Source organism: Barbus barbus (assembly GCF_936440315.1).
Source record: "Barbus barbus genome assembly, chromosome: 16".
In the NCBI taxonomy this organism is placed as follows: Eukaryota; Metazoa; Chordata; class Actinopteri; order Cypriniformes; family Cyprinidae; genus Barbus; species Barbus barbus.
Genome location: NC_136744.1, coordinates 13,300,320 through 13,327,116, shown reverse-complemented (window position 1 = coordinate 13,327,116; position 26,797 = coordinate 13,300,320). Strand labels below are relative to the sequence as shown.

Here is a 26,797-nt window from a genome sequence, read left to right as displayed (position 1 = left end):
GAGCCCCTGCTCCTTTGAGGTCCGACGCTAAAGTGCCCTTTTGGTCCGGTCTGCGATTTCTGTCGAGGGTAGGGGTGTGCAATATGAAGATTTTTGATCGTGGATGATAAAAATATTTCCACAATCTGCTTTTGAAGAAATATCGTAGTATGGTGCTACAGCGCACATTCTATCAGCTGCAGTTCTGGCGCCGCCGTCTTTATGTACGTTACTGTACAACGCCACATGCATTCATTTCAGTGTTAACTCAGCGGTAGAGTTACAGTCACGGGACACTGCACTAATTCATAATCACAAAAGTACATTATATGCATCTGCTTTAAAGCGTTACTGGTTAAACTTATTATTTGTGTGCTGTTCTGACGAGCGCCTTTTTCTGAGCAAATCCACCAAAAGCGCGCTAAATAAAAGCCTTTTAAACAGCGCCCGATTACTGAACTAAGTTATGTTTTGTGCTAATACTATCAAAACACACAACCAACTGAGTCTATACATAAACCTTATGTCTAAAGTAAACAGCTGAGAGAAATGGATGCGTGCCTTTATATTAGATGCGTGCAGGGCTTAAACGGACAGTACTGAACATGCAGCCGACTGTCGTTTCACCCTAAAATTTAATTTCTGTCATTATTTACTCACTCACATGTTGTCCCAAACTTATATTAATTTCTTTCTTGTGCTGAACACAAAAGAAGATATTTTGAAGAATCTGGGTAACCAAACAGTTGCTGGTCCACCTTGACTTTAACAAAAAATACTATGGAAATCACTGAGGACCAGCAACAGTTTGTTTATCCGCATTCTTCAAAATAGCGTTTATGTTTAGCAGAAAAAGGAAACTCATTCAGGTTTAAAACTACTTTTGAGTGAGTAAATGAAGGTATAAAAATAAAACACTAGCCTATTTGAATTTTTGGGTGAATTATTCCTTTAATGTTAATAAAACACCAAACACAAAGAGAAAAATCACTCACTACTCTTGACTGAAAAACTTTAATACAGGTGCTTTAATAGGAATCATTCTATATACTGTAGTGTTTTATTTTTATATTTGTTCATATAGTTTCTTGAATGCTCCTGCTAAATATACCTACTGAAGCCTACCTGAAAATAAAACACAGTTTACTTTATTTGTATATTATGTGTATTTGTAATGTGTATCTTTGCTCTCATTTTTTAATAACAAAGATAATATAATGACAACGATGTTTATCTTCACCCACTTTGGCCTAAATATCCGCCATACTTTTTTATATTTTGTTACCGTGAAAGGCTGTCTTTATAATAGGGAAATTAGTTTGGCTGTAATGCTCAAACAACTTGCAAAATAGAAAACCAACTTGACAAAGAATTGTGATAAAATTGTGAATCGTGATATTTAAAAAAAATTGTAATATATTTTTGCCATATCGCCCAGCCCTAGCCGAAGGGCTAATGCCATTTCGTAATGCCACTTCGCCCCTGCCCCTCCGGAGGTCTGTGCACGCCACTGTTCCCGGGGGCGGGGTTTATCGATCTGGGTTTGTGACGTAACGGACCCGGGAAGTAACTCGTTTTAGTCCCTACAAGCTGTTTTTGTAGACATTAAACTGCCATAATTTTAAAAGATATCTCCGTTTGCATAGAACTTTCAGCGCCGCAACTTTGCAGATATTTTTTATGCTCAAACAGCAACATTACACACTAACTAGAGTTAAAAAAAAGTGAAATCGCAATCAACCACCCCTTTAACTTTAGTCCTGCTATTCAAGGCAAATGGTTTCTTACAATGCTGTGCTACTCAGATCAATATTTCATATCCATTTATTCATTTATATCAACCACAAAATAAACCCCTTAAGGGTAAAACAAGACCCGCTTTCACAGACTTCTTCGAATTAGAAACAAATTCAGTGTGAATGTATGATGAAACATGCCTCTAAAACAGGTCACAATACCTCCATAATTCACCATGAAATAAATTCTGTGTAGCCACTGTTTTAACATAAGCTTTTATAATGATAGGTTCTTACTGGTGCGTGCAGGGCAGAAGGAGGCAGGCAAAGTGTCAGTAGCATGGCCGGAGTCCCAGAGTACACAGCGTTCTTCTATCCAGACACAGCGAACACCAGGACCAGAGCTCTGACAAAGATCCACCTCGAGGAAGGCCTCACAGTTGGCAGGTTTATACACCAGTACATCGTTCAGGATAACACCAGAGAAACCACCAAAAACGTACATTGAGCTGAGGGGAAGAGAAAACACAGACCTTTTCTGTTAGTATTTTAAACTGTTTGTCTTGCCAAAACATCTTTCCAAAGGAAATGAGAGGATTAGGCCACACATTCAAGTGAACATTTTTTTCCAACAAAGGAAAAAAAAAACAGGGGGTACAGGAAGAGTCCATATACTGATGGTATCTACAAGTGGAAAGAGACCACATCAAGAACTTACCCATTACTGACAACTGCTGTGTGTCCAAACCGATTGACGTCACGATGAAGATTGGGATTTGGAAGAACTGTCCACTCATCACATGCTGCAAAGCACACGCAAACAAAGTAAAATAAATAAATAAACTTGAAAATAACATCACATTCTATAAGATAAATAGAAAATTAAAATAAAATAAATTAATAAACTTGAAAATAACATCACATTCTATTAGATAAATAGAGAACATTATAATACCTTTATAAAACATTACCTCATTACCTTATTAGTAATTCAATACAGATATATCTAGTAATGTCTGATGTAAAGATGCATGATATATGTCAGTACCATAACAGTTATATATACATATATATCAGAATCAGAATGAGCTTTATTACCAGGTATGTTTACACATACGTGGAATTTGTTTTCATGACAGAAGCTTCCGCAGTGCAACAGGATGACAGTAACAGAACAAAAAACACAGAATAAAATAATAAAAATAGAACAAGTAAATAGGGAATAACAATATACAAATTGACAGTTGTATGTACAGGTGTAATACAATAGACAGTTTTGTATGTACTGTATATTTTGTGCATATTCCAAAATGTAAACTAAGTATGTGTGTTAGATAAGTAAATGTATAAGTGTATAATAGTGTTGTGTGTTCCACAATTATTGTCAATTGATCATGAGATGTATTGCCTAAGGGAAGAAACTGTTCCTGTGCCTGGCCGTTCTGGTGCTCAGAGCTCTGTAGCGTCGGCCAGACGGTAACAGTTCAAAGAGGTTGTGTGCTGGATGTGAGGGGTCCAGAGTGATTTTGCCAGCCCTTTTGCTCACTCTGGATAAGTACAGTTCTTGGAGAGTGGGGAGGGTTGTACCAATGATTCGCTCAGCAGTCCGGACCACCCTCCGTAGTCTTCTGAGGTCAGATTTGGTAGTGGAGCTGAACCAGACAGTTATTGAAGTGCAGAGGAAGGATTCAATGATGATGCAGAGTAGAACTGTTCCAGCAGCTCCTGAGGCAGGTTGAACTTCCTCAGCTGGTGAAGGAAGTACAACCTCTGCTGGGCCTTTTTCACAATAGAGACTATGTGAATGTCCCACTTCAGGTCCTGGGAGATGGTGGTGCCCAGGAATCTGAATGACTCCACTGCAGTCACAGTGCTGTTCATGATGGTGAGTGGGGGGAGTGCAGGGGGGTTTCTCCTGAAGTCCATGATCATCTCTACTGTTTTGAGCGTGTTCAGCTACAGGTTGTTAAGACTGCACCAGACAGCCAGCTCCTTAACCTCCTGTCTGTAAGCAGACTCGTCACTGTCCTGAATGAGGCAGATGACTGTGGTGTCATCTGCAAACTTTAGGAGCTTGACAGAGGGGTCTTTAGATGTGCAGTCGTTGGTGTAGAGGGAGAAGAGCAGTGGGGAAAGAACGCAGCCCTGAGGAGCTCCAGTGCTGATGGTGCGGGTGCTGGATGTGTATTTTCCCAGCCTCACTAGCTGCTGCCTGTCTGTCAGGAAGCTGTTGATCCACTGACAGACGGAGGTGGGCATGGAGAGCTGAGTTAGTTTGGGCAGGAGGAGGTCTGGAATGATAGTGTTAAAGGCCGAGCTGAAGTCCACAAACAGGATCCTCACATAAGTCCCTGGTCTGTCTAGATGTTTCAGAACATAATGCAGTCCCATGTTGACTGCATCGTCCACAGACCTGTTTGCTCTGTAGGCAAACTGAAGAGGATCCAGCAAGGGTCCAGTAATGTCCTTCAGGTGGGCCAGCACCAGTTTTTCAAATGACTTCATGACCACAGATGTTAAGAGCCACAGGTCTGTAGTCATTAAGTCCTGTAATTTTGGATTTCTTTGGGATGGGGATAATGGTGGAGCGTTTGAAGCATGAAGGAACTTCCAGTGATCTTTTTAAGATCTGTGTGAAGATGGGGACCAGCTGGTCAGCACAGGATTTCAGACAGGCTGGTGTGACAACATCTGGGCCTGGTGCTTTCTTACCATACCATCAACAGAAGGCATGATTATTGCAGCACGTACCTTGAACTGGTCACAAACAAGATTAGGACAGGATTATTCATGTTTTTCTTTTGTGTTAATTTTCAGCTGTAAGGTAGAAATAGATAGTGGAAAAATGAAACGGCACAACCCAGAAAAAGATTATTTACAATTTATTGAAAATTTTATCCTAATGGCAAGGGCCACACCCAATCTGTGAGCACTTAATTTTTCTGGGCTTTTCATAGAAGATTCATATCATGTAGGGTGTCATATCAGGTGAGTTTTTATTGATCGGATGTTGGGTTATTTGTTTGTGAAAAAAGGTATGTACCAGGTATCTGCATGAAGAGATTTCAGTGTCCCTGGAGCTGTAGGTATACAGAAATCACGTCAATATGTCTTAATGAATGAATAATGGATCTGATTAACATCACCCTTTTCAGTGTGGAAAAGTCACGCTCACAGTTCACACTGGAGATTGGTATGCCACAGGATTTCACCCATCTGAAAAATGAATGGTATTTTCAATACCAGTGAAAATTCACGGTTTTCGGTACCAATTTCGCAGTTCGCTTTCTCCTTTCCACAAGCGCTTGCTCGCTCTCCCGTGGCGTCTGTCATTGCTATGCAACCATGAACAGAGGAGCGCAAAACGAGAGTGCCGTGTCGCTTTCCGTGCGCCCACATTTGAAATATTTGCATATGAACGTGAATGTGAACGGCCCCTTATGGTAACGTGACATTAGCCTAATCAAAAATAATTTCCATTTGTGGCTCTTTCCTCCTTTCTTGTCAACAAGTGGATTCAGAGCCATCGCATTAGCAGCGCCGCCGGTCGCCATGTTTGTGTTTTTAGGTATGTAAGTGAATGACGTGAATGTCGTGATATTACTGATCATGTGAAGATTTTTCAGCGGTGCTGAAAATCCAGCGGCGGCGCTGAACCGTATCATACACCTTGACATCAATGCAGTCTTTTAAATTGCTGTGGAAGCAATCACTGTCCGAATGTAAAGTGAATTGAAATACCACAATTCCCATCAACCGATGTAGCTTTAAAGTGATAGTTCACCCAAAATATGAAAATTCTGTCATTAATTAGTCGCCCTCGTGTCGTTCCAAACCAATAAAACCTTCGTTCATCTTCGGAACACAAATTAAGATGTTTTTGATGAAATCCGAAAGCTCTCTGGCCCTGCATAGACAGCAACGCAGCTACCATGTTCAAGGCCAAAAGCTTCAAAGGCCAAGGCCATAGCTTTAAAATCAAGGTTGAACCACTGATTTTAACAATGTCCTTAGTACTTTTCTGGCCCTTGTAGGATATCAGAGACTGAATCAGACAAATTTAAGATTCGATCAGAACATCGAAACATGAGAAGCTGAGATTCCACAAAGAGGGCCTCAAAGCTGTAACAGGACAACGTATTAAATCTGTCCAAATCCTAGTGCCAACTAGTCTGAAGCAAGCAAACTAACCAGCAAGCCTCTTTGACAGAACAGCTTACAACCTTGAGACAAAAGAACACTTATTGATAATTCCGATTCAGGAAGGAGACTGTCAAATTTGGGGCAAGTAATCAAGACTGATGGTCATATGTAAACCTGTGATAGAAAATCACGAGCCACAGACTCTCTTGGGCAGGTCTTCCTCCCATACAAAGACTTAGACTGGAATTCCGTAGGAGACCTTTTAACCTCTCTCTGGTCATCACAGAACAAGCCTCTTATTCTCCATAGAACTACACACTAGAGACAATCTGTTCATATGCACTAAAAATCATCTTAAAATGACTTATGAATTATTTCTCTGCATAGAAATAACCTATATTATGTTTGTAACCCACACATTAGATTATCATGTTTTAATAAAATATTATGCATGTCTTTTTAATCATTATTAAATAGCTGAAGGATTCATATTCGTATTTGGTATGTATGAGTTTGACAATTCTAGCTTGAAACGTTTCTTCCAATTGATTCTGTGTCAAATGTATCATATTCTGGTTATAGAAATCACATCCAAAATTATACTTTGCGAGAGTGTGTAAAATTCGGACCATGTGACTGATAACATGCTGATTTATGATGGAAGGAACACCCCTAGCTAAGATAATTGCCTATCTAATTGGTCAAGACACCAGAGGAGATGTGTCCAGAAGCCGAGTTTAAAAACTCAGGACAGATCACTAAATTATTATGCTGTTTTAGAGGTTTGAATAAAATCAGTTTTGGGAGGTACCTTCATGCATAAATGCTTTTGGACACAGCCACTGTCTTCGTCCATTACAGTACGGTCAAACATTTTATACTACCCCGCAGTATTCTGGCTGGAATAATTCATTACTTCAATAAATATGGTCCAAATTTCTACAGATCTAAAGGTGACACTCATATTCTCTCAAATGATAAAACGGTTCCTGATAGTCATCGTTGGCTCTGCCTAGATTTCATTTCCTCACAGGATATTGGCTCAACTCTCCTTGCTAATGTACAGGAGACAAAGAAACGGAGCGAAGAAGCACTGGATGGCAAAAACAGATAAAGCAGAGGTAGAGAACTGGAGATGCAGTAGGAAGGAATTCAAACCCGTTTTAATTGCAAGCTTAATAAAATATGTTTTGTGCCGAGGCAATCTGCTACCTAGTCTGCTGGTTGTATTAAAACAAAAGGTCTGTGCATAAAAAAACACAACTTCACAACGCCTCTCAGCCAGAGCGCTACAATTTTAATTAGGGTTCATTTTCCCTGAATCTAATTAGAAGTACGAGAGTGGGGGAAGACATGGTAAGAAGGTACGCAAATGAAAACTGTTTTCTGTGTCATCTTGAATTCAGTCCCTCATTGCGAGAAAAACTGCATAAAAAGAACTAATAATGCCCCTTCTCTCTCCTCAAAAGTTCAGTCAGAATAAAAATAAAATGAAAGAGAGAAAATAATGGAGAGATGGAGTGTGCTCTTGAGCAAAAAGAGGTGAGGGTTGAGGACAGGACAGGACAGGGAACTTGCCACAGGTGGGAATTAAGTAACATTAAAAAGCTCATTAATGCAAAAGAAAGAAGAGGAAATTAATGCCCAATTCGCATTCTGGGAAAGTACACACTGCATACGTTATAGTGTGTACTGTATACACTCTAGTTAGACACTATGCTACAACTTGGTACAGACCATCTTATCATATACTGTTTTTGTTTACGTGTCATGCATGTAGCTAATTTATGAAAAATGAAAAGGAAAAAAAAGAGTAAAAATCTTGTACTATTCACTTAATACTGTTTAAGAAAATATGCAAATCGAGTAGTAACCAAAATGAAAAGTTATTTTGGAGAGGCTATGTGACAAAGTTAGCCTGAAAATTGACATAGACAACATTTCAAACATTAGCACAAGGGATTACTCGACAACATTTCAGTCTTGTTTATTAATGAGGATGTCAGAATATGACTTAATGCTTTAAAACTGAACAGTTGTGACCAACATCCTAAGACTAAGTACGGCTTTCACCCAAGACACCACTGGGTTCACAGCAATAGAAACAATAGTGTAAAAAAAAACAGAAGAAGAGAAGATGATGTTTTGACTTTTTTTGTTTTCAAAGAAGTTAGCTAGAACAAACTTATTTACAGCTCTTTAATGTATGGCATTTCACTTGATCACAGAGGGCCTGTTTACATCTGGTCTCTTCAGGTGTTTACTCTGATTGGATAGCAATCCGATTGTGAAAAGACCAGGTGTAAATGCCTTCCAAAACACTTTCGAGACGGATTTCAATTCCAGATGAAACTGTATAATTGTAAATTCATTTGGTTGTTGAAACCACATATGTAAATTTTACTCCTCCCAAAATGTTAAAATAACACTTGAGAGCATGTTATAGGACATCATAGCCAGATAACTGCCACAAATTAAATTGAAAGCAAGTCGCAAACACTCAACATACAATTACTTTCATTAAAAGTAGTAACACTAACTTACTACTGATATGACAACAAAATGATATAACATATGATATATGTTCAACAAAATGATATAACAAATGATATAACATATGATAAATGATATAACATATGATATAACAAATGATATAACAAAATGATATAATTGATATAACAACAAAATGGCGCCGCTGATGGCAGCTATTGTGCGTTGCTCCTCGGTGTTTGTATTGTTTTTGTTTGTTTTTCCTGTTTTTTGTTTTTCAAATAAGATCAGCTTTACCAGGGATGATCTACTGAACATTCGGCAGAACACACCACAAAATCTTCTACCGGTTTTTGATTTTTCGGACGTTTTGCTGGACATTGTAGTTGGCGGAGCTGTAGCTCTGGTCAAACGCTTCAGGAGGCGCAGACGGGGAAAGAGAGCCGGCGCGCTCGTGAAACTTCGTCAGCGCGGATTTAGAACGGCGTTGCCTAGCATCCATCTGGCGAATCTCCGCTCTCTACCCAACAAAACGGACGAACTCCTTCTGCTCTCCCGGACAAACAAGGACTTTTCTATCTCTGCTGCTCTATGTTTCACGGAAACCTGGTTGAATGGCGACATACCGGACAGCGCGATCCATCTGCCTAATTACCAGCTGATAAGAGCAGATCGGGACACAGAATCAACGGGGAAATCGCGCGGCGGCGGGACATGCTTTTACATCAATGAGAGGTGGTGTACAGATGTAACTGTTTTAAAGAAGATGTGCTGCTCAGATCTAGAAACGCTCTTCATTAACTGCAAGCCGTTCTATTCGCCGCGGGAGTTCTGCTCGTTCATTCTCGTGAGTGTTTACATTCCACCGCAAGCGCACGTGAGCACAGCTCTACAGAAACTCGCTGATCTGATCACAGAGAGTGAACAACAACACCCGGACTCTGTTTTAATCATTCTCGGGGACTTTAATAAAGCAAATCTCTCCCGTGAACTGCCAAAATACAGACAGCATGTTACATGTCCCACCAGAGACAGTAATATATTGGATCACTGTTACACAACAATAAAGGACGCATATCACTCGGTTCCACGAGCAGCTTTAGGACTCTCTGATCACTGTTTGGTTCATCTTATTCCATCCTACAGGCAGAAACTTAAGTCTGCGAAGCCTGTATTAAGATCTGTTAAAAGATGGACTAACGAAACAGAGCGGGATTTACAAGCCTGTTTCGACCTGACTGATTGGTCTGTTTTTGAAGCTGCAGCAAATGACCTGGACGAGCTCACAGAGACTGTAACATCATATATCAGTTTCTGTGAGGACATGTGCATTCCTACCAGGACTCATCTATTCTACAACAATGACAAACCATGGTTCACTGCCAAACTCAGACAGCTCCGTCAGGCCAAAGAAGATGCTCACAGAAAGGGGGATAAAGTCTTGTACAAACAGGCCAAATACACACTGGAAAAGGAGATCAGAGTGGCAAAGAGGAATTATTCTGACAAGCTCAGGAACAAATTCTCTTCCAGCGATCCGGCTTCAGTGTGGCTTGGATTAAAGGACATCACCAGCTACAAAACACCACCCCCCAGCACTCTGGAGAATCAACACCTGGCAGACGACTTAAACGAGTTCTTTTGTCGTTTTGAACGATCACCCCACACCCGCCCAGAACACCCCTCCACACAACCATTCACACCTCCAGCAACCCCTCTCTCCCCCACACCTACAATTCAAATCAGCGAAGACGATGTGTGCCAGGTCTTCAGGAAAAACAAAAGAAGGAAAGCACCTGGTCCAGATGGTGTGTCACCAGCCTGCCTAAAAATCTGTGCTGAGCAGCTGGCCCCCATCTTCACACAGATCTTCAATAGATCACTGGAGCTGTGTGAAGTCCCCTCATGCTTCAAACGCTCCACCATCATCCCCGTCCCAAAGAAACACAAAATTACTGGACTAAATGACTACAGACCTGTGGCACTAACGTCTGTAGCCATGAAATCATTCGAAAGACTGGTTCTGGCTCATCTGAAGGACATCACTGGACCCTTACTGGACCCCCTGCAGTTTGCCTACAGAGCAAACAGGTCTGTGGATGATGCAGTCAACATGGGACTGCACTTCATCCTGCAGCATCTGGACAGACCAGGGACTTATGTGAGGATCCTGTTTGTGGACTTCAGCTCTGCTTTTAACACCATTATCCCGGAAACCCTTCAAAATAAACTAACTCAGCTCTCCGTCCCCACCTCCGTCTGCCAGTGGATCAACAGCTTCCTGACAGACAGACAGCAGTTAGTAAAGCTTGGCAAATTCTCATCCAGCACTCGAACCATCAGCACTGGAGCTCCTCAGGGCTGCGTACTCTCCCCACTGCTCTTCTCCCTCTACACCAACGACTGCACATCTAAAGACCCCTCTGTCAAGCTCCTGAAGTTTGCAGACGACACCACACTGATCGGCCTCATCCAGGACGGTGACGAGTCTGCTTACAGACAGGAGGTTAAGGAGCTGGCTGTCTGGTGCAGTCTCAACAACCTGGAGCTTAACACGCTCAAAACTGTGGAGATGATCGTGGACTTCAGGAGAAACCCCCCTGCTCTCCCCCCACTTACCATCATGAACAGCACCGTGACTGCAGTGGAGTCATTCAGATTCTTGGGCACCACCATCTCTCAGGACCTAAAGTGGGATATTCACATTGACTCCATTGTCAGGAAGGCCCAGCAGAGGCTGTACTTTCTTCGCCAGCTGAGGAAGTTCAACCTGCCACAGGACTTACTGAAACAGTTCTACTCTGCCATCATTGAATCCATCCTCTGCACCTCAATAACTGTCTGGTTCAGCTCAGCTACCAAATCTGACCTCAGAAGACTACGGAGGGTAGTCCGGACTGCTGAGCGAATCATTGGTACAACCCTCCCCACTCTCCAAGAACTGTACTTATCCAGAGTGAGCAAAAGGGCTGGTAAAATCACTCTGGACCCCTCACATCCAGCACACAACCTCTTCGAACTGTTACCATCTGGTCGACGCTACAGAGCTCTGAGCACCAGAACGACCAGACACAGGAACAGTTTCTTCCCTCAGTCAATACATCTCATGAACACTCAATAAATAAACGTAGAACACACAACTAATACATTATCCATTCACCACACTCACTTATTTTATTTTCTCATTTCTAATTTGCACATACTTCACCTGTACATACATAGTCGCCTATATTATATATTATATATTGTGTATTTTTTATTTTTTTTGCTGCTTTGTACATTGGTTATTGGCTATTTCCTGTTATTTTGTTTCATTACCTGTGTCCTGTCCTGTTACTGTCTTTCTGTTGCACTGTGGAGCTTCTGTCACTACAACAAATTCCTTGTATGTGTAAACATACTTGGCCAATAAAGCTCATTCTGATTCTGATTCTGATTCTGATTCTTATCTTTCCAGTGCTGATGCCACCTGCTGTGGTCTTTGATCCTGAAATTAGCTGATGATGAATAAAATGCAGCATGTATCTGGTGCTTTTGTTGACATATAGCGCGGGAATTGAAGATCGCACTTACGCACTTATGTTTTGTGGAGACACATTTATGTAGAACTGTTTTAATAAATCAGAAAGCTATCTGATCAGTAAAAACAGTAAAAAGTGCCAGGTGTAAATGTAGCCAGTGATATATTTATGGTTTGGCCAGCCAAATCTTAAATTTGAAGAGGACAAAAGTACTTCTATACAGCCTTAGGGACAGAAGACTTTGAATTTGATTTCCTGGGTTAGCATCATATGTACTATTTTATTACAGTTTTACTCTTTTTAAAAGTTTTTTCTTTGACAACACACTTCAAAAGTAATAAAAATGTAAAGTTCTTATGTTTTTTTTTTCAAGTTTTATGGAACAAATACATTTTATGCAACAAATAAATGGCTTAGTGTTGCCCCAGCAATATGTTGTCTGTTACAGGTTTTACACTGACGTGAACAAAATGCGGAAATTGGTTTCCTTGTATTTTTAAAATAATATATGAACAAGTAGACTTCTGAAGAAAACTTTTTTGTTGAGTTCTGTCTCTACTGAGTTCTTAAATCTTAACATTAATCTTATCTTAATTAATTAAACTGAGTTAACATTTCCTAAAGGAATAGTTCACACAAAAAATTCAAGATGCATCAGCTGTTGACTCTCATTCTGATGGCACCTATTCACAGCAGAGGATCCATTGGTGAGCAAGTGATGCTAAATTTATCCAATTCTGTACTGATAAAGATATAAACTCATCTACATTTGGGATGGCCTGAGGGTGAGTACATTTTCAGCAGATTTTCATTTTTGGGTGAATTATTCCTTCACGTTTTATGGTCAACTAAAACACATGAGTAAGCTACAACACAATTGTGATGAACTACTTTGCTTGCAAAGTTAAGTAGTTGGTTTCCGCAGGTTTTCCGAGTCATTTCAAACTTAAATAAAGAATTTAGAAAAGTATCAGCTGCAGTAAAAAGCAGGTTTGCAAAGTAGTGCAATTCTAAAAGAGCACAATCACTGCACTCAATGCAAACATAATCAGTCCAATAAACAGTCATTTAAATACAAACAGCATTTTACAAGATATAAAGTCAAGAAAAGAGTTTGTTCATCACTTCAGTGTGTTTCATAACACTGCAGCAGGTTGGAAGGGCTGCCCTCTGTATCCTCAACGGGAAGAACAGAAGACCAACAGTTATGAGCAATTCCAGGAGCATTTCCAGAAAGCCTGCTGGTGATTAGAAAATGGCCTAATTTGCTACTTTAATGAATTAAGTGAGTGGAGCGGATTTTAGGCCAGTGCTTTAGTGGTAGTGATGGATATGTGGACAGACCAGTACGTGTAAAGCCAGTCAAGGCTGTCCAAGCGAACTTGTGCAATCAGACAAAGTGGGTGAGCGCACAGAGCCAACCCAGACTCAAGCCAAAAATGACTACTCCCTAAGACCAGAACAGAACCAGCAAGGTCCAATGAGTCCACAAGCCGTTGCTACTACTTGAGATGCAAAATTCTGTGCAAACATACTGCAGTAGAGCAGCGCCAGGTGGAAGTGGAAGTTGCGGGTCTACTGTCACAGAAGTATGAAACACTGTGGGAGGAATTCGCTAAGAACGAGCACAATCTCTTACTTCCTCGCATCCTTTCTCTCGCCTTCACCTGGCTCCAGAACCTCCTTGTCTAAGGTACTGTAAAAGATATTTATAAAATAACAGACACCATCTGGCTTGCTGGCATTCACTGCTTTTAATGAGGATTTAATGATGGCTAAATATTACTGTCAGCACTGAAAGGAACACTTTAAATAATTCACTGATATTCCTCATAAAAGTACCATTCAAAAACCCACATTAGCCAAAGTTGCCAAAGGCCATAGTAAACCTATAATGTGTGCATCATGCTCCACTGGGACAACGTAAGCCATAGAAAATATCAAACAACAGTCGTAAACTTCATCGTTGGCTTACAGGAGAAAAGTTGTGTATGTTAATTGGTGTTTCATATTTTAAAGTAAGTCTTTGTTCTCCAAATCAGCCCATTATAAATAATTATTTAAAGTGTTGTCAACATTTACAGTGCCCGACTCTGCAAAGCAAGTTTTGTGAACTTGAAAAGTCTACAAGCAAAATTGCATAAGTTTTTTTTTTTTTTTTTTAAAGCTCTGTGGCACAGCACATGAAGAAATGAATGTGTACCACCAGATACCTTCAGACAGATGCCTATGGCCAGGCATTATACCACAGAGGTCAAAGGTTTCAGAAGCAATCCATCACAGAGGTCTTGCCTTGAGAAAGGTCATACTGAGGATATCTGTAAACCTACTTTAACAGCCCCTAAGCTGCATGTGTGCGTACAGATTTACAAATGATCTGCATGACTGCAGCAACACACTTGCTCTGTTCCAAAACCTAGCAAGCTGCCTTGCTGTACTGTATGCAGCCTACATAGACAGCTGCCTACTAAAGCCCTTCGGTTTTGTGCATCAGCAAAGTATGTGCAAAGCCAGATTTTTCCAACCATGCAAATTCAGTATGCTTAGCTCGCACATGTGCCTTGAATAATTGTGTGTATGTCTGTGTGTGTGTAAACAAGTTGCTCCACAAGTTGACAACACTAAAGAAACTGAAGAGATGGAACAATAACATCATCAAACTATTTATGCCTGCGTTGACGAGCACTTGTGTGAGGGGGTTTACGAGATTGCACACTGAAGACTTGACTTACAAATGATTTCAACTGAGTTTGGCTTTAACATGTTGGTAACATTGTGATACTTTAATAAGCATAAACATACATAGCACGCACAAATACTGTAAAAAAAAAGTCCCTTTATAATTACATAAAAAATTTTATCAATATATTCTGTAGTAAAAGGAATTACAATTACATGTAGGCTCTGTCCCAAATGGCACACTTGTTGTGTAAGTGTGTAGTAGTCATCTTGCATATTTGCAATGGTCAACAGATATGTATGCTTATGAAGTGTCACCATTTGTCATTTAGCATTAAGAAACCCAAGCTCATTGGAAAAATGTGCCTGTGGCGACATTTCTGAAAAATGGCATTACGCTACACATTTAAAGAGTAACGCTAAAAGCATGTTCAGTTTTATCTGAAACAGATTAATGTGAATCTGGCAACAGTTTATCACGATGTTGATGAAGATAATGTACCACCTACATTAAACCTAAAAGTGTTAGCAAAGCAAACGTGACACCAAAACACATTTGCAGAAGCAACCATGCCATTTAAGCTTGCTTTTACATGTCTTCTATCTCTTTTTTTGTGACTCACATTTCAAGGAACTCCTTCCAGAGATCTCTGCATTGCAAGAATAATGCCATACCAGGTGAGCTACCAAGCAAGTTTACTACATCAGAAAAGCTGTACATATGGAGCTGGTTATGTGATGCAAACATCAAAATGTATCAGTTTACAAATCATGTTCATGTTAAAAGTGTATAAAGATCATAACATAGTACTGTGCAAGGAACCATGCAAAAATAGGTCTTTATTAAACAATAATCTGCCCCTGTAATTCAAATTTGTGTGAAAGTTATAAATGTTGGCTGTGTTGTACTACCACTAGTGTTCCTTTCAGCTGGAAGCCACAGTGAATTGTAGGGTAAATTTTTAAGGTAATTTTTTAAGTTTTGTAAAAATGTAGAGGAACATTATTCCAATGAGCCTAGGTTGGCATTTAGGTTTCAAAAAAAGTGTGCTGCATTTGGGACATAACTGACATTTTGTTCGCTTTCCCATCTTTTTTTTTTTTTCTAGGCACAATGCATTCTGAAATTGTTGTTAGAAATTGACCAATGAAGGAATCTTAGAGGGCAGCTAAATTATACCATTCAAACTGGCTTCATGTCTTTAGGATATAATGCCTTAAAATCCTGTCTACATAGGCAGTTAACTAAGTTTTGGAACAGAGCCACTCGTCACACCTCAGCACTGACGAGGTGGTATATGGACTATTTAAAGGTTCTGCACTGGGAGGTCTTCCATGAGGGTACCACCAAAGATCTGATTACAGACACCACACATGCAGTCACTGCATCCTGTATGTGTCTCACTTGCATATGTCAGCAATATTCCGAGAAATTCCATTATGACTCAACTGTGCATTCCAGTAGATCTCCACTGGCTTATCAGCTTTCTGTAATGAACTGTCAGTAATATCACACTGCAGCAGCTTGAATGAAACAATTTACAGTAACTGTACCGCTGAGTGTGCATGCATTCTGTTTCTCATAATACGTCACAGGATACATTCATACTGAAGAGTCATAAATCATAGTGTGTATGGTAAATTAATTCAAAGTGTGGTAGTTGTGTATGTTATAAAGCTTCATTAAATGTGAAGTGCAAAAGTTTCCAAACAATGGCACTATTATTATTTTTATAAAGATCACAACTGGGAATTTGGGAAGAATCACTATTATTGTAATTCTACACTTCACCTTTAAGGAAGTACTAGTGTAATCAGAGAAAGGAGGTCACAGGTGGTTCATACCGATGTCATAGGACAGGAAGTCAGAGGAGAAGCATTTGGCCCCATTACTGAGTGAGGTGTCATTATGAGTGTTTCCCCCGAACACCAGCAGAACTCCACTGATCAGCACAGCGGAGTGGAGGTATCTTGCCAGACCGCTTTCCTTCAGAATAAACCTGGGGAGAGGCAAACACACATCTCATTGGCTATTGTAATCCAGTGTGTGTGCGTGAATGTTTAGCTTATGGGATGGAACAGTTGGTCTGAAGGTCACTCTCCACAGGCTAGGTCAGATACGCAGATGGACACCATCAGTAATATGGCACCACAGAGACATCTACCCACACAGAAACACACATGTATGCATAAGCACTTGTGCACACACAATCACAAACTCACAAAACCCACATTGTTTCACATGAACAACTAGACAGTTTTTACATTGATTTAAGTCTCACAGGCTTTAAGTTCAGCATAACATAGTAAGTTATTGATTTGTTTCAAGTCAGTAATAACAACTGAACAGTAAGTTATTTTAGTAACAGTTTTTTATTCACAAAAAATAATCATTCAGTTCAGGAATCAGACTACACTGGTTATGCTGAATGTTTTTGAACCTCTAAAAAGAACCAGCTCATAAAAGTTGCTTACTCCTGAATCAGACTAAACGGGCTACACTGTATGGTTTTGATTCACTAGAAAGAACTGGCTCCTAACAGTGCGTTCACACCAGATGTGACTTGCGCGAATCAATCGCGCTTTTCATGCGTAGTTGGATGCTTGAACATTTTAGTTTACTCGCTTCATTCGCATGTGAAATTCACTTCACAACAGACGCGAATTTGCATCAGGGAGGGGTTCTGGCAGGCGGCTCCAGTCTCATTGCGAAATGGCTGACATGGATTTTGTTGAGAGGGTAGCTGTGTCCTCTCCCAGGAGCTGACCACAGAGGACCCCAGCCCCATGTCTTTGTGGCAGATGAGGCCTTTCCCCTCAGGCCATTCCCTGTCCTCCATTGTTGTTTCGGATTTCTGCCTCCGCTCGCTACGTCGTAATCACGTCACTACTAGAGCAAGCTCCTGATTGGTTAACGCGGTGCGAATATCCACCAAAGTTAAAATTTTTCAACTCGCGCGAATCACACGTTACGCGCTTAAAACGCCCGAAACGCTCAATTCGCGCCGCAGGATGTCTATTCGCATCTTTGCATTGACTTAACATGTAAATCACTAGCGCTTAACGCTTCATTCGCATCTGGTGTGAACGCACCATTAGAATCATCCGTTCTCGAATCAGACTTCACACGTCATGCTATATGTTTTTGAATCATTAAAAAAGTATATTTGTTCAATAATCAGACTATTATTGTCTATAGACTATAGACTTGTCACACTGATAGTTTCAGTTCTCTAAAAACAACCCACTCACAAGTGTTTTTAACTCACTATTCAGACTAAACAGGACTTGTTGAAAGATTTTGATTTACTAAAAAAAACAGCTCTTAAGAGTCATTCGTTTATGAATCAGACTACACAGGCCTTGCTGTATGGTTTTGATTCACGAAAATGAACCAGCTCCTAAGCGTCATTCGTTTATAATTATTTTATTTTATTTTTAGTTTCCAAAAATGTACAAAAATATACAATATACTTTCTTAAAATCTTCTCTAAAGTTCTAACTTCAAAAATGCGCAATGGGTTCCTAAATTCTTTCACCAATTCTCCCTTTCACTTTCCATCTCATGTGTCATATGTGTCATATTCAACCTCGTTGTGTTTGTATGTGTGAGAATAAGCACTCTGTCACTCTGCATCCACTCAGCACTCCTCTCTACACTCTGTCAAACACCCCGAGCCCTGTAAGCGAAGCGTTGTTTGATGCATTGTGCAGCTCCTTTCACTTACTTTGCCAATCAAAAGCCAGGGAGTGAGGAGTGTGTGTTTGTGTGTGTGTGTGTGTGTGTGTGTGCGCAAGTGAGAGATCCTTGCATTTAAGGGTAAGAGAGCGTTTAGAGACAGGATTGAGCGTTAGGCCAAGCAAAGAGACAGTAAATATAAAGGCAAAGGGAAAAAAAACTGGGCATGTGTCTCTTTTTTTTTTTTTATGTCTTCCATCTGCAAGCACAGAAGAGTGACATTCTAGGAGAAATGGATACAAAAGGTTTCTTTGTGCAGCCAACAACTTTTAAGTGATCCGTCTTTGAGTGTGAAAAGGAACGAATGCAAGAAAGAAACCTCAAATTAACTTCTACCACTACTTTGTGCTTTGTCTAAGCTTCAAGAAGTGTTCCATAGCATTTATAAAGTCATTGGTGGTACCACTGGGTTCAACTGTAGGCCATACACTATGTTATTATAACAAATGTCATAACATTGCCAAGTTAGTTTCGGAGTTAAAAGGTAAAGAGTGTAATATCTGCACCATTAGTAGCACCAAAAGTGGCTACAATTAATTTGTTTGACTGACAAGACAGGACCAGATTTGAGAACATTGCTGGAAACTTGGGGGGGGGGAAACGGTAAAGCTTCTTATTTTACAGTGCTCTTGTTGCACATTGCATGTAATTACATGTTATGTAGTTGTGCATAATTACATGAAAACAACCCTAAACCAAACCCTAATCCTACCCCACAGTAAGTACATGTTATTAATATTACTCTGTACTTTTTTTAAATCCAACCATCTATTTTTGGTGCACAAATACTTCTCCAATTTAAAGAAATAAGCTGTCTTTCTTAAAAATACATGCATTTACAAATATATATATATATATATATATATATATATATATATATATTCCTTGTTTTTCAAAATGATCTACTTATAATGAAAATAAAAAGAGTAAGGTGACAGATGAATGTTAACACCAAAGATCTTCTCCATCTTCCCTTTAACACCTTTCCAAATTATTACTTAAAGGGGTCATCAGATGCCCATTTTCCAGAAGCTGATATGATTATTTAGGGTCTAAATTTAAAGTCAAATGCAGTACATACTTTGGTTCAAATTTCACAATGGTAGTGTAAAAAACACCTTTTTTACCATGACAAAATCAGCTCTGTTTTTAGTAAGCCATTATAGTCCATGTTGCTTTAAACGCTAATGAGCTCTGCTGACCCCGCCCCTCTCTTCCGTGGGGTGACGAGCTGTACTTTAGCTGCGAAACTGGCTAACTAGCTCATTATTAGGAAAGGCGATTTGCAAAGATTCATAAAAAACCCATATACTCACTTCTTCTGTAGATTAAGGTGGATCACAAATGATTCACGCGAACAGACACATTTAGGCAGATCGAGATCGGCGCATTCCCTTCAAAACTAAAGTAATGTTAATCCTCTGTGTCTTCAGCGGCGTTAATGACGACTGCTATATTCATTATTAGATCCAACAACAAAACACCTCAATAATCGGAGACGTTCTTGTCTTCCCCTGCACCGGAGCCAACACAATGGCGGACTGATGACAGCTCACTCAGGGCGGGTCTTTTTAGAGTGGCCTTTTATTGTGGCCAGCCTAAGGCACACCTGTACAATAATCATGCCGTCTAATCAGCATGTTGATATGCCACACCTGTGAGGTGAATGGATTATCTCGGCAAAGGAGAAATGCTCACTAACACAGATTTAGACAGACTTGTGAACAATATTTGAGAGAAACATGCCTTTTGTGTACATAGAAGAGTCTTAGATCTTTGAGTTCAGCTCATGAAAAATGGGTGCAAAAACAAAAGTGTTGCGTTTATAATTTTGTTCAGTGTATATGTCACGAATCCGGTTTGTGGTCTTCCGTCCAACTGCCAAAAGAGGTTGCCTCACCATCATATTGACTCTCTCACCACACATCACACTGGACTGCATTTCCAATCATCCATTGCACTGACGACACACACAGCTGATTCCACTAATCACACTCACACCTGAAAATTATCACACACTATCTCACACTCTTCATAAGCCTTGGACTTTCTCTCCCCGACTGCCGAGTATTGTTCTGTGTATAGCACTACCCTAGTGTTAGCTGCCTTACCGAGCCATTCTGTATTTTTCTGTTTAGTTCTAGTATTGTTCTGCATTTAGAACTCTCCTAGTTTTAGCTGCGATACGGAACTCTCTTTGTTGTCTTAGTCTTGCCTTGCCTTGTGTGTTTTCTAGTTTTTTTCGATTCTTGCCCGTGTTTCCTGGATTAACCCTTTGCCTTGCCATTCGGACTGTGTTTGCACCTCTCTTGGACCACTGCTCGTTTACCTGGATTATCTCTCTGCCTCACCCTGTTAGATATTGTTCGCCGATCAAAGACCCACACTTGTTCTAGGAATACTCTTGTGTCTTGCCCGTGCCATATCTGTTCGCTGGTGTTTGATAATCCTGCCTGTTATTTGACTATGTTTATTAATAAAAGCTTGCACATGGATCCGCACGTCTCACGTCTTGTTCGCCCCATTACAGAATATATATAAATATATATATGTGTGTGTGTGTGTGTGTGTGTGTGTGTATAGCCCTATATTATATTTGGCATATATGAAAATAGTTTTTGTTATTGTTTGTTTAATACTGTCCTGAATAAGCTATTTCACATAGCAGATGTTTATCTTCTTGTACCTGTTCTGTATATTCTAATGCAAAAATGTACTGATATTGCCATGTTGTATGTACATAAGTAACCTAATTGCTTAATAAAAAAGAAAGAAAAAAAAGTCCTCCTCGAACTTCCCGCTGCTCTGTATCTTGCGCTCTCATTGGCTGTAGGTCTTTGCCGATGTATTTTTTAGTCAGAGCTCACTTCACACAGTAGGATTGTGAATTGCCGACAGCTCCACATATTTAGCATGCCAAATATTTCACGAGTGTCGGCGACGCATCGGCGATTCTCTCAGATCGCGTCTTTGATAATTCACACTGCATGATTGTCACACACTGCATGATTGTCACTCGCGTGAACAAGCACCGATTCCGATTTCGGGCATTTGTCGGCGATTTCGCAAAACCTGACGGTGAGTGAAAAATCGGTCTAAAATCATGCAGTGTGAACTTGGCATAACCAGCAACACTGCCTGAACAGGGTGCACAGAGGTATGCAAATACATACGTTAACTGCCTATCATAGCCCTCGCACTGAGAGATAAGATTGGAAGAACAATCTACACAGACAATATAAATACAAATAAATACATTTAGATCACTTAATTAAGTGACTGCTATCGGGATGTGAAGAAACTTTCAACCAGCATAACAAAAAATGTTTTTGAAATAAAATCACCTACACTGCCTTCAAAACCAGCAGACCAGCGATTTAAAGGGATAGTTTATCCAAAAATTTTAATCTGTCATCATTTACTTACCCTCATTTTATTCTTGACCTGTATGATTTATCAAACCTGTATGACTCATTTCTCAAACCTGTATGACTATTTCTTCTGTGGAACATAAAGGAAGATTTTTTGTGTTTTTGTCCATAAAATAGATACCAATGGTAGCCAAAATGGTTTGGTTACCAACATTCATCAACGTGTTTTCTTTTGTATTACCAGAAGAAAGAAAGTCAGTGAGACGGTGCGTAAATGATGACAAAAATTTTAATTCATTCATTCATTTATTTTTGGCTAAACTATCCTATTTTTGCAGTTTTTCAGCAAGGTTATTAAAAAAAGCTTGTTTGGCAGGTTGGAATCGTTCCTCTTGGACTAAAACTCCAAAGAACTCAGCCTGGCAACAGTAACCTGGCATCATTTATAGTGTCACTACTAGCTTATTTGTAACTGCTGTCATATTTCACACATGTCGGAAAGTCTTGGTCAGCACACTCATCTGCTTAGCAAAGACACGACTCCTGCTCACATATGTGCTAAGGTCTGATTTATGTGTGGATGAAAGTATCTGTTCTTTTTGTGAGGTTGCAGAGGCTGAAATGAGTAGTCACAGTCACGCAACGATACAAAGGCACACACACTTTTCATCGTATTACATGTACACAGTGTGGATACTCACCAGGTGTGTGTGTGGACCTGGTAGCTGTACAAATGATCCACTAGGCCATATTTGTTGGCAGGGAGGGCTTTGTATCCTCCGTGGACATATATGGAATGTGAAGAGCTGTCATAAACGCTGCTGTGGCCATATCCTCCTTGCACCAGCGCCCCATTTGTCTCTGCCACCGACCAGGAGTTAGTACCTGACAAAGAGTTAGACTTTACTCTCAGAAACTCATTTGTGCAATATATGCTAACAGTATAATGTAGAGTAACATGAGAAAGTAAACTTCAAAGATCTTTCTTTAAATCATATTGTTATTAGCATAAAAGTCAGTGTAAACACTTTCAAAAATATACAGCGGTAGTAACATAGTGCATTCATAGTGACAGATGGTAATATACCATATATCACAGCACTCAATGACTTGCATATTTATGAGCCATGGCATTTACAAGGTGCTTTAAAGAATATAATAATAATAATAATAATAATGCCATTCTCCAGGTCCAGAATTTTTTTTTACTATGGTACATGTCCAAATGCAGTATTAAGAAATTATTATTACTATTATTTGTTGCTGTTGTTGTATTTAAATACTAAAATATTTGAGCACATGGGTCAATGATGTGTAGTACCTCTCCCACATATGTACCAACTTTAACTTTTCAAAAAACATTAGTTAGTTGTAATTTTCTGTTATTCAAAGTGTCAAAACATCATGTGGTGCGACCGTCCGGCCATAACCGTTTTAGAAACATATTTGAAATTTATTCAGATTAATTTTCTGCACTATTTGGCAGGATTTTCCAAAATGTTTTGTATTCCTGTATAAAATTGCAAAGCATTTGTATTTATATTTCCATCATAATATTCAAACAAACTTTGACCGATAATCTCCATTTTATGAAACATCATGTGGCGCGACCATCAAGAAACTACCATTTCGGTACTTTTATGTTGAAATCCATTCAAAGAGAGGACGTTGAATCATATAGCAATTTGCCAAGGACCCACAGAAATCAAGCAGGTTTGTAACTCTCTTTCAAATTTGGAAAGAAAAAAACCTTTTGAATGGCTGGTATGTAGTTACCACATTTGGATATCATGTGGTATAACTTAAAAAAAAAACAATGAATATTAAGTTATTTCTACAAATATTTATTTTTATTATAAATTTCATAGTGACCTTTCATGGGAATCTGGTTTGTTTTGTTTAGGTGGCTAATTCTGTGCTTGTAAATTTTGACTGAATTTGAAAATTGAAAAAGTGTTTTCCATTATAGATATATGTCCCAGATTCGCAGTTTTGTGCTTTTATGTTCAATCAATGGTTTATATACACAAAATACTTTATTTTAATATCATTTGGGATAGATTTTTATGCAATTTGGGTCATTTCAGGTTTATGTTTAATCTTTGTACAATAAGAGAAAAAATGCAAAAAATAATAATTTAGAGCATCTATTTTTAGTTTGGTAACTATACATTTATTAGTAATTTATTAATAACTAGTTTAATCAATTTTACCAGATTCCACTGCCAAACAAAAGTAAAATAAACGCTCGCCATAGGCAGCATGTTAATTCTGACCCTGCAGTCAAGCACAAACTCCAGATGTAATTTTCTGCTGTAAGAAAGAGTTTTATGAATTCATCTCAGAACCTGAGCCAGGAACCATCCGCTACTCTAAATTGACCCTTTGCAAAGACCCGCCCTTAGTTACTGTTGCTACGTCTGACAAACCATCCGACAAACCATGGCACTTTTATGCCACACATCATGTACTCATGCAGTGAAAAATACATCACAGAGCAAAGAAGACACTGACAACATACCGACATTACAGCAGGTTACTTTCGTTATTAAACAAAGTCTCAGAGTTCAAATTTTGTAATTTTTTTAAAGAAATTCAAACAACAAATACTGTTTTGTGGCACTTTAATGTGTCATGACACATCGCTGTAGCACCTCAGTTCAAGCGGCATGTGAACCAATCATCTCTTATTAGTTATAGCACAAAATAAACATGAATGAACATCAGAAGGTCTATTGTTTCAACTCTGAAAAGATGTCAGTACACACTATTTTTCAAGTTCAAGTCCACCAACGTTAATCTACTCTCCTGTCTGGCTTGTTTGTCGGATAAAATTGTCAGATTTGTCATTATGATTTCTCAGATTGCCTGTTAATCAAACTCCCGGCGAAGGTTCAATTGAGCAGCCAAGGTTGGGCAAAGTTTAGAAATAACTGGGTCTATAAAAATTACTGCAGTTAATGCCATATGCTGAACTTTTCAAACGTTTCTTTAAATAGATTTTTAATGATGTAAGGTCTTTGTGTCATTTGGAGCAACCACTCATCATGTGGTGCGACCAATTATAGCAATAATTAAATTAAAAATAAATTATCTAATTTCTGTGGCTGAAATATGAATCACTGCTATAGTATGCTTAAGTGAATGGTATTTTTAAAATATTTTTATCAGTTTTATGCAATTTACAGAAAAAAATAAGTCTGCTAACTACAATTAAGTTCAAGTTCAAGTTTATTTGTATAGCGCTTTTTACGATACAAATTGTTGCAAAGCAGCTCTACAGGAAATTAAGTTTCCACATATATATATATATATATATATATATATATATATATATATTGCAGAACCTTAATATATTTAACTTATGGCAAAATCTGGTAATTCAATGCAGACTTTGCTATCCTAGGTACTACCAAACGTCCAGAGTTTTGCGACCTTAGGGAGCGGGTTGGATTGTAGCGTGGTAGAAGACCATTTAGGGCCTTATAGACATGAAATAATATTTTGTAAATGATACAGAACTGAATAGGTAGGCAGTGCAGAGACTGTAAAATTGGGGTAATATGGTCATATTTTCTTGGCCTGGTAAGAACTCTAGCCGCTGCATTTTGGACTATCTGTAGCTTGTTTATTGAAGATGCAGGACAACCAGCTAACAGTGCATTACAATAGTCCAGTCTGGAGGTCATGAATGCATGAACTAGCTTTTCTGCATCAGAAACAGGTAGCATGTTTCGAAGCTTGGCAATGTTTCTAAGATGGAAGAATGCTGTTTTTGTAACATGGGAAATATGATTTTCAAAGGACAAGTTGCTGTCTAATATAACACCCAGATTTTTTTATTTTAGAGGACGTAACAGTGCATCCGTCTAGTTGCAAATTGTAATCCAAGAGATTCTGTGTACTGTTTTTTGGTCTGAATTTAATAGGAGGAAATTATTGGTCATCCAATCTTTTACATTTTTTACACAATCTATTAGCTTAGATAGTTGAGAAGTTTCATCTGGTCTTGTTGAGATATATAGTTGAGTATCATCAGCACAACAATGAAAACTAATCCCGTATTTTCTAATAATATTACCAAGGGGCAACATGTATATTTAAAATAGCAGAGGACCTAGGACAGATCCTTGTGGTACTCCATACTTTACTGGTGATAATTGAGATGACTCCCCATTTAAATGAACAAAGTGTTAGCGATCGGACAGGTAGGATCTAAACCATCTTAAAGCCTGCCCTTAAATACCAGTATAGTTTTGTAATCGATCTATGAGTGTGTCATGGTCTATAGTGTCGAACGCAGCACTAAGATCAAGTAATACTAGCAATGAGATGCAGCCTTGGCAAGTAATTTTAACAAGTCCAGTTTCTGTGCTATGGTGAGGCCTGAAACCTGACTGAAATTCTTTATAGAGATAATTTTTTTGCAAGTAGGAACACAATTGAGCAGACACAACTTTTTCTAAAAATTTTAGACATAAACGGAAGATTTGAAATGGGTCTGTAATTTGCCAGTTCATTAGTCTAGTTGTGGTTTAATGTTGAGTCTAGTTTAGTCTAGTTGAGGCTTAATAACCGCCAGCTTGAATGGTTTTGGGACGTGACCTAAAGATATCGATGAGTTAATGATACTGAGAAGCGGTTCTTCTGCTACAGTTAACAACTCTTTCAGTAGTTTAGTGGGTACAGGATCTAATAAACACATTGTTGGTTTAGATGCACTGATAAGTTTATTTAGCTCTTCCTGTCCTATAGTTGTAAAGCACTGCAGTTTTTCTTTGGGTGCGATGAATGAAGCTGAAATACTAGACGCAGTAGAATCTACATTTGATATTGTATTTCTGATGTTATCTATTTTATCTGTAAAGAAATTCATAAAGTCATTACTATTAAACTGTGAGGGAATATTTAGATCGAGTGGCGTGTTTATTTGTTAATCTAGCCACTGTGCTAATTAAGAAGGCAACTCTGAAATTATAGAACAAAAATATGAGATCATTATTTACAAAAACTCAAAAGAAATGCAAATACTTTGTTTCTAAACACTTTAATTGCTGAGAACATCTGAAAAAAATGTTAAGCATGTTAAGGAAATTAATTAATTTTAATATAAATCATGGTATCACCACATGACATTTT

At 39.0% G+C, this 26,797-nt stretch overlaps 1 protein-coding gene across 1 annotated transcript in view; it reads right to left on the bottom strand.

Moving 5' to 3' along the window:
- The window catches only part of LOC306882266 (attractin-like protein 1), a 268,000-nt gene that overhangs the window by 203,770 nt on the left and 37,433 nt on the right, over positions 1 to 26,797 (bottom strand). Inside the window, exons 9-12 of the mRNA XM_079436781.1 lie at positions 22,360 to 22,543; positions 16,394 to 16,548; positions 2,434 to 2,518; positions 2,013 to 2,224 (exon numbers count right to left, since the gene is read on the bottom strand). Of these exons, the coding sequence (XP_079292907.1) occupies positions 2,013 to 2,224; positions 2,434 to 2,518; positions 16,394 to 16,548; positions 22,360 to 22,543 (636 nt within the window). The remainder of the gene's footprint in view (positions 1 to 2,012; positions 2,225 to 2,433; positions 2,519 to 16,393; positions 16,549 to 22,359; positions 22,544 to 26,797) is intronic.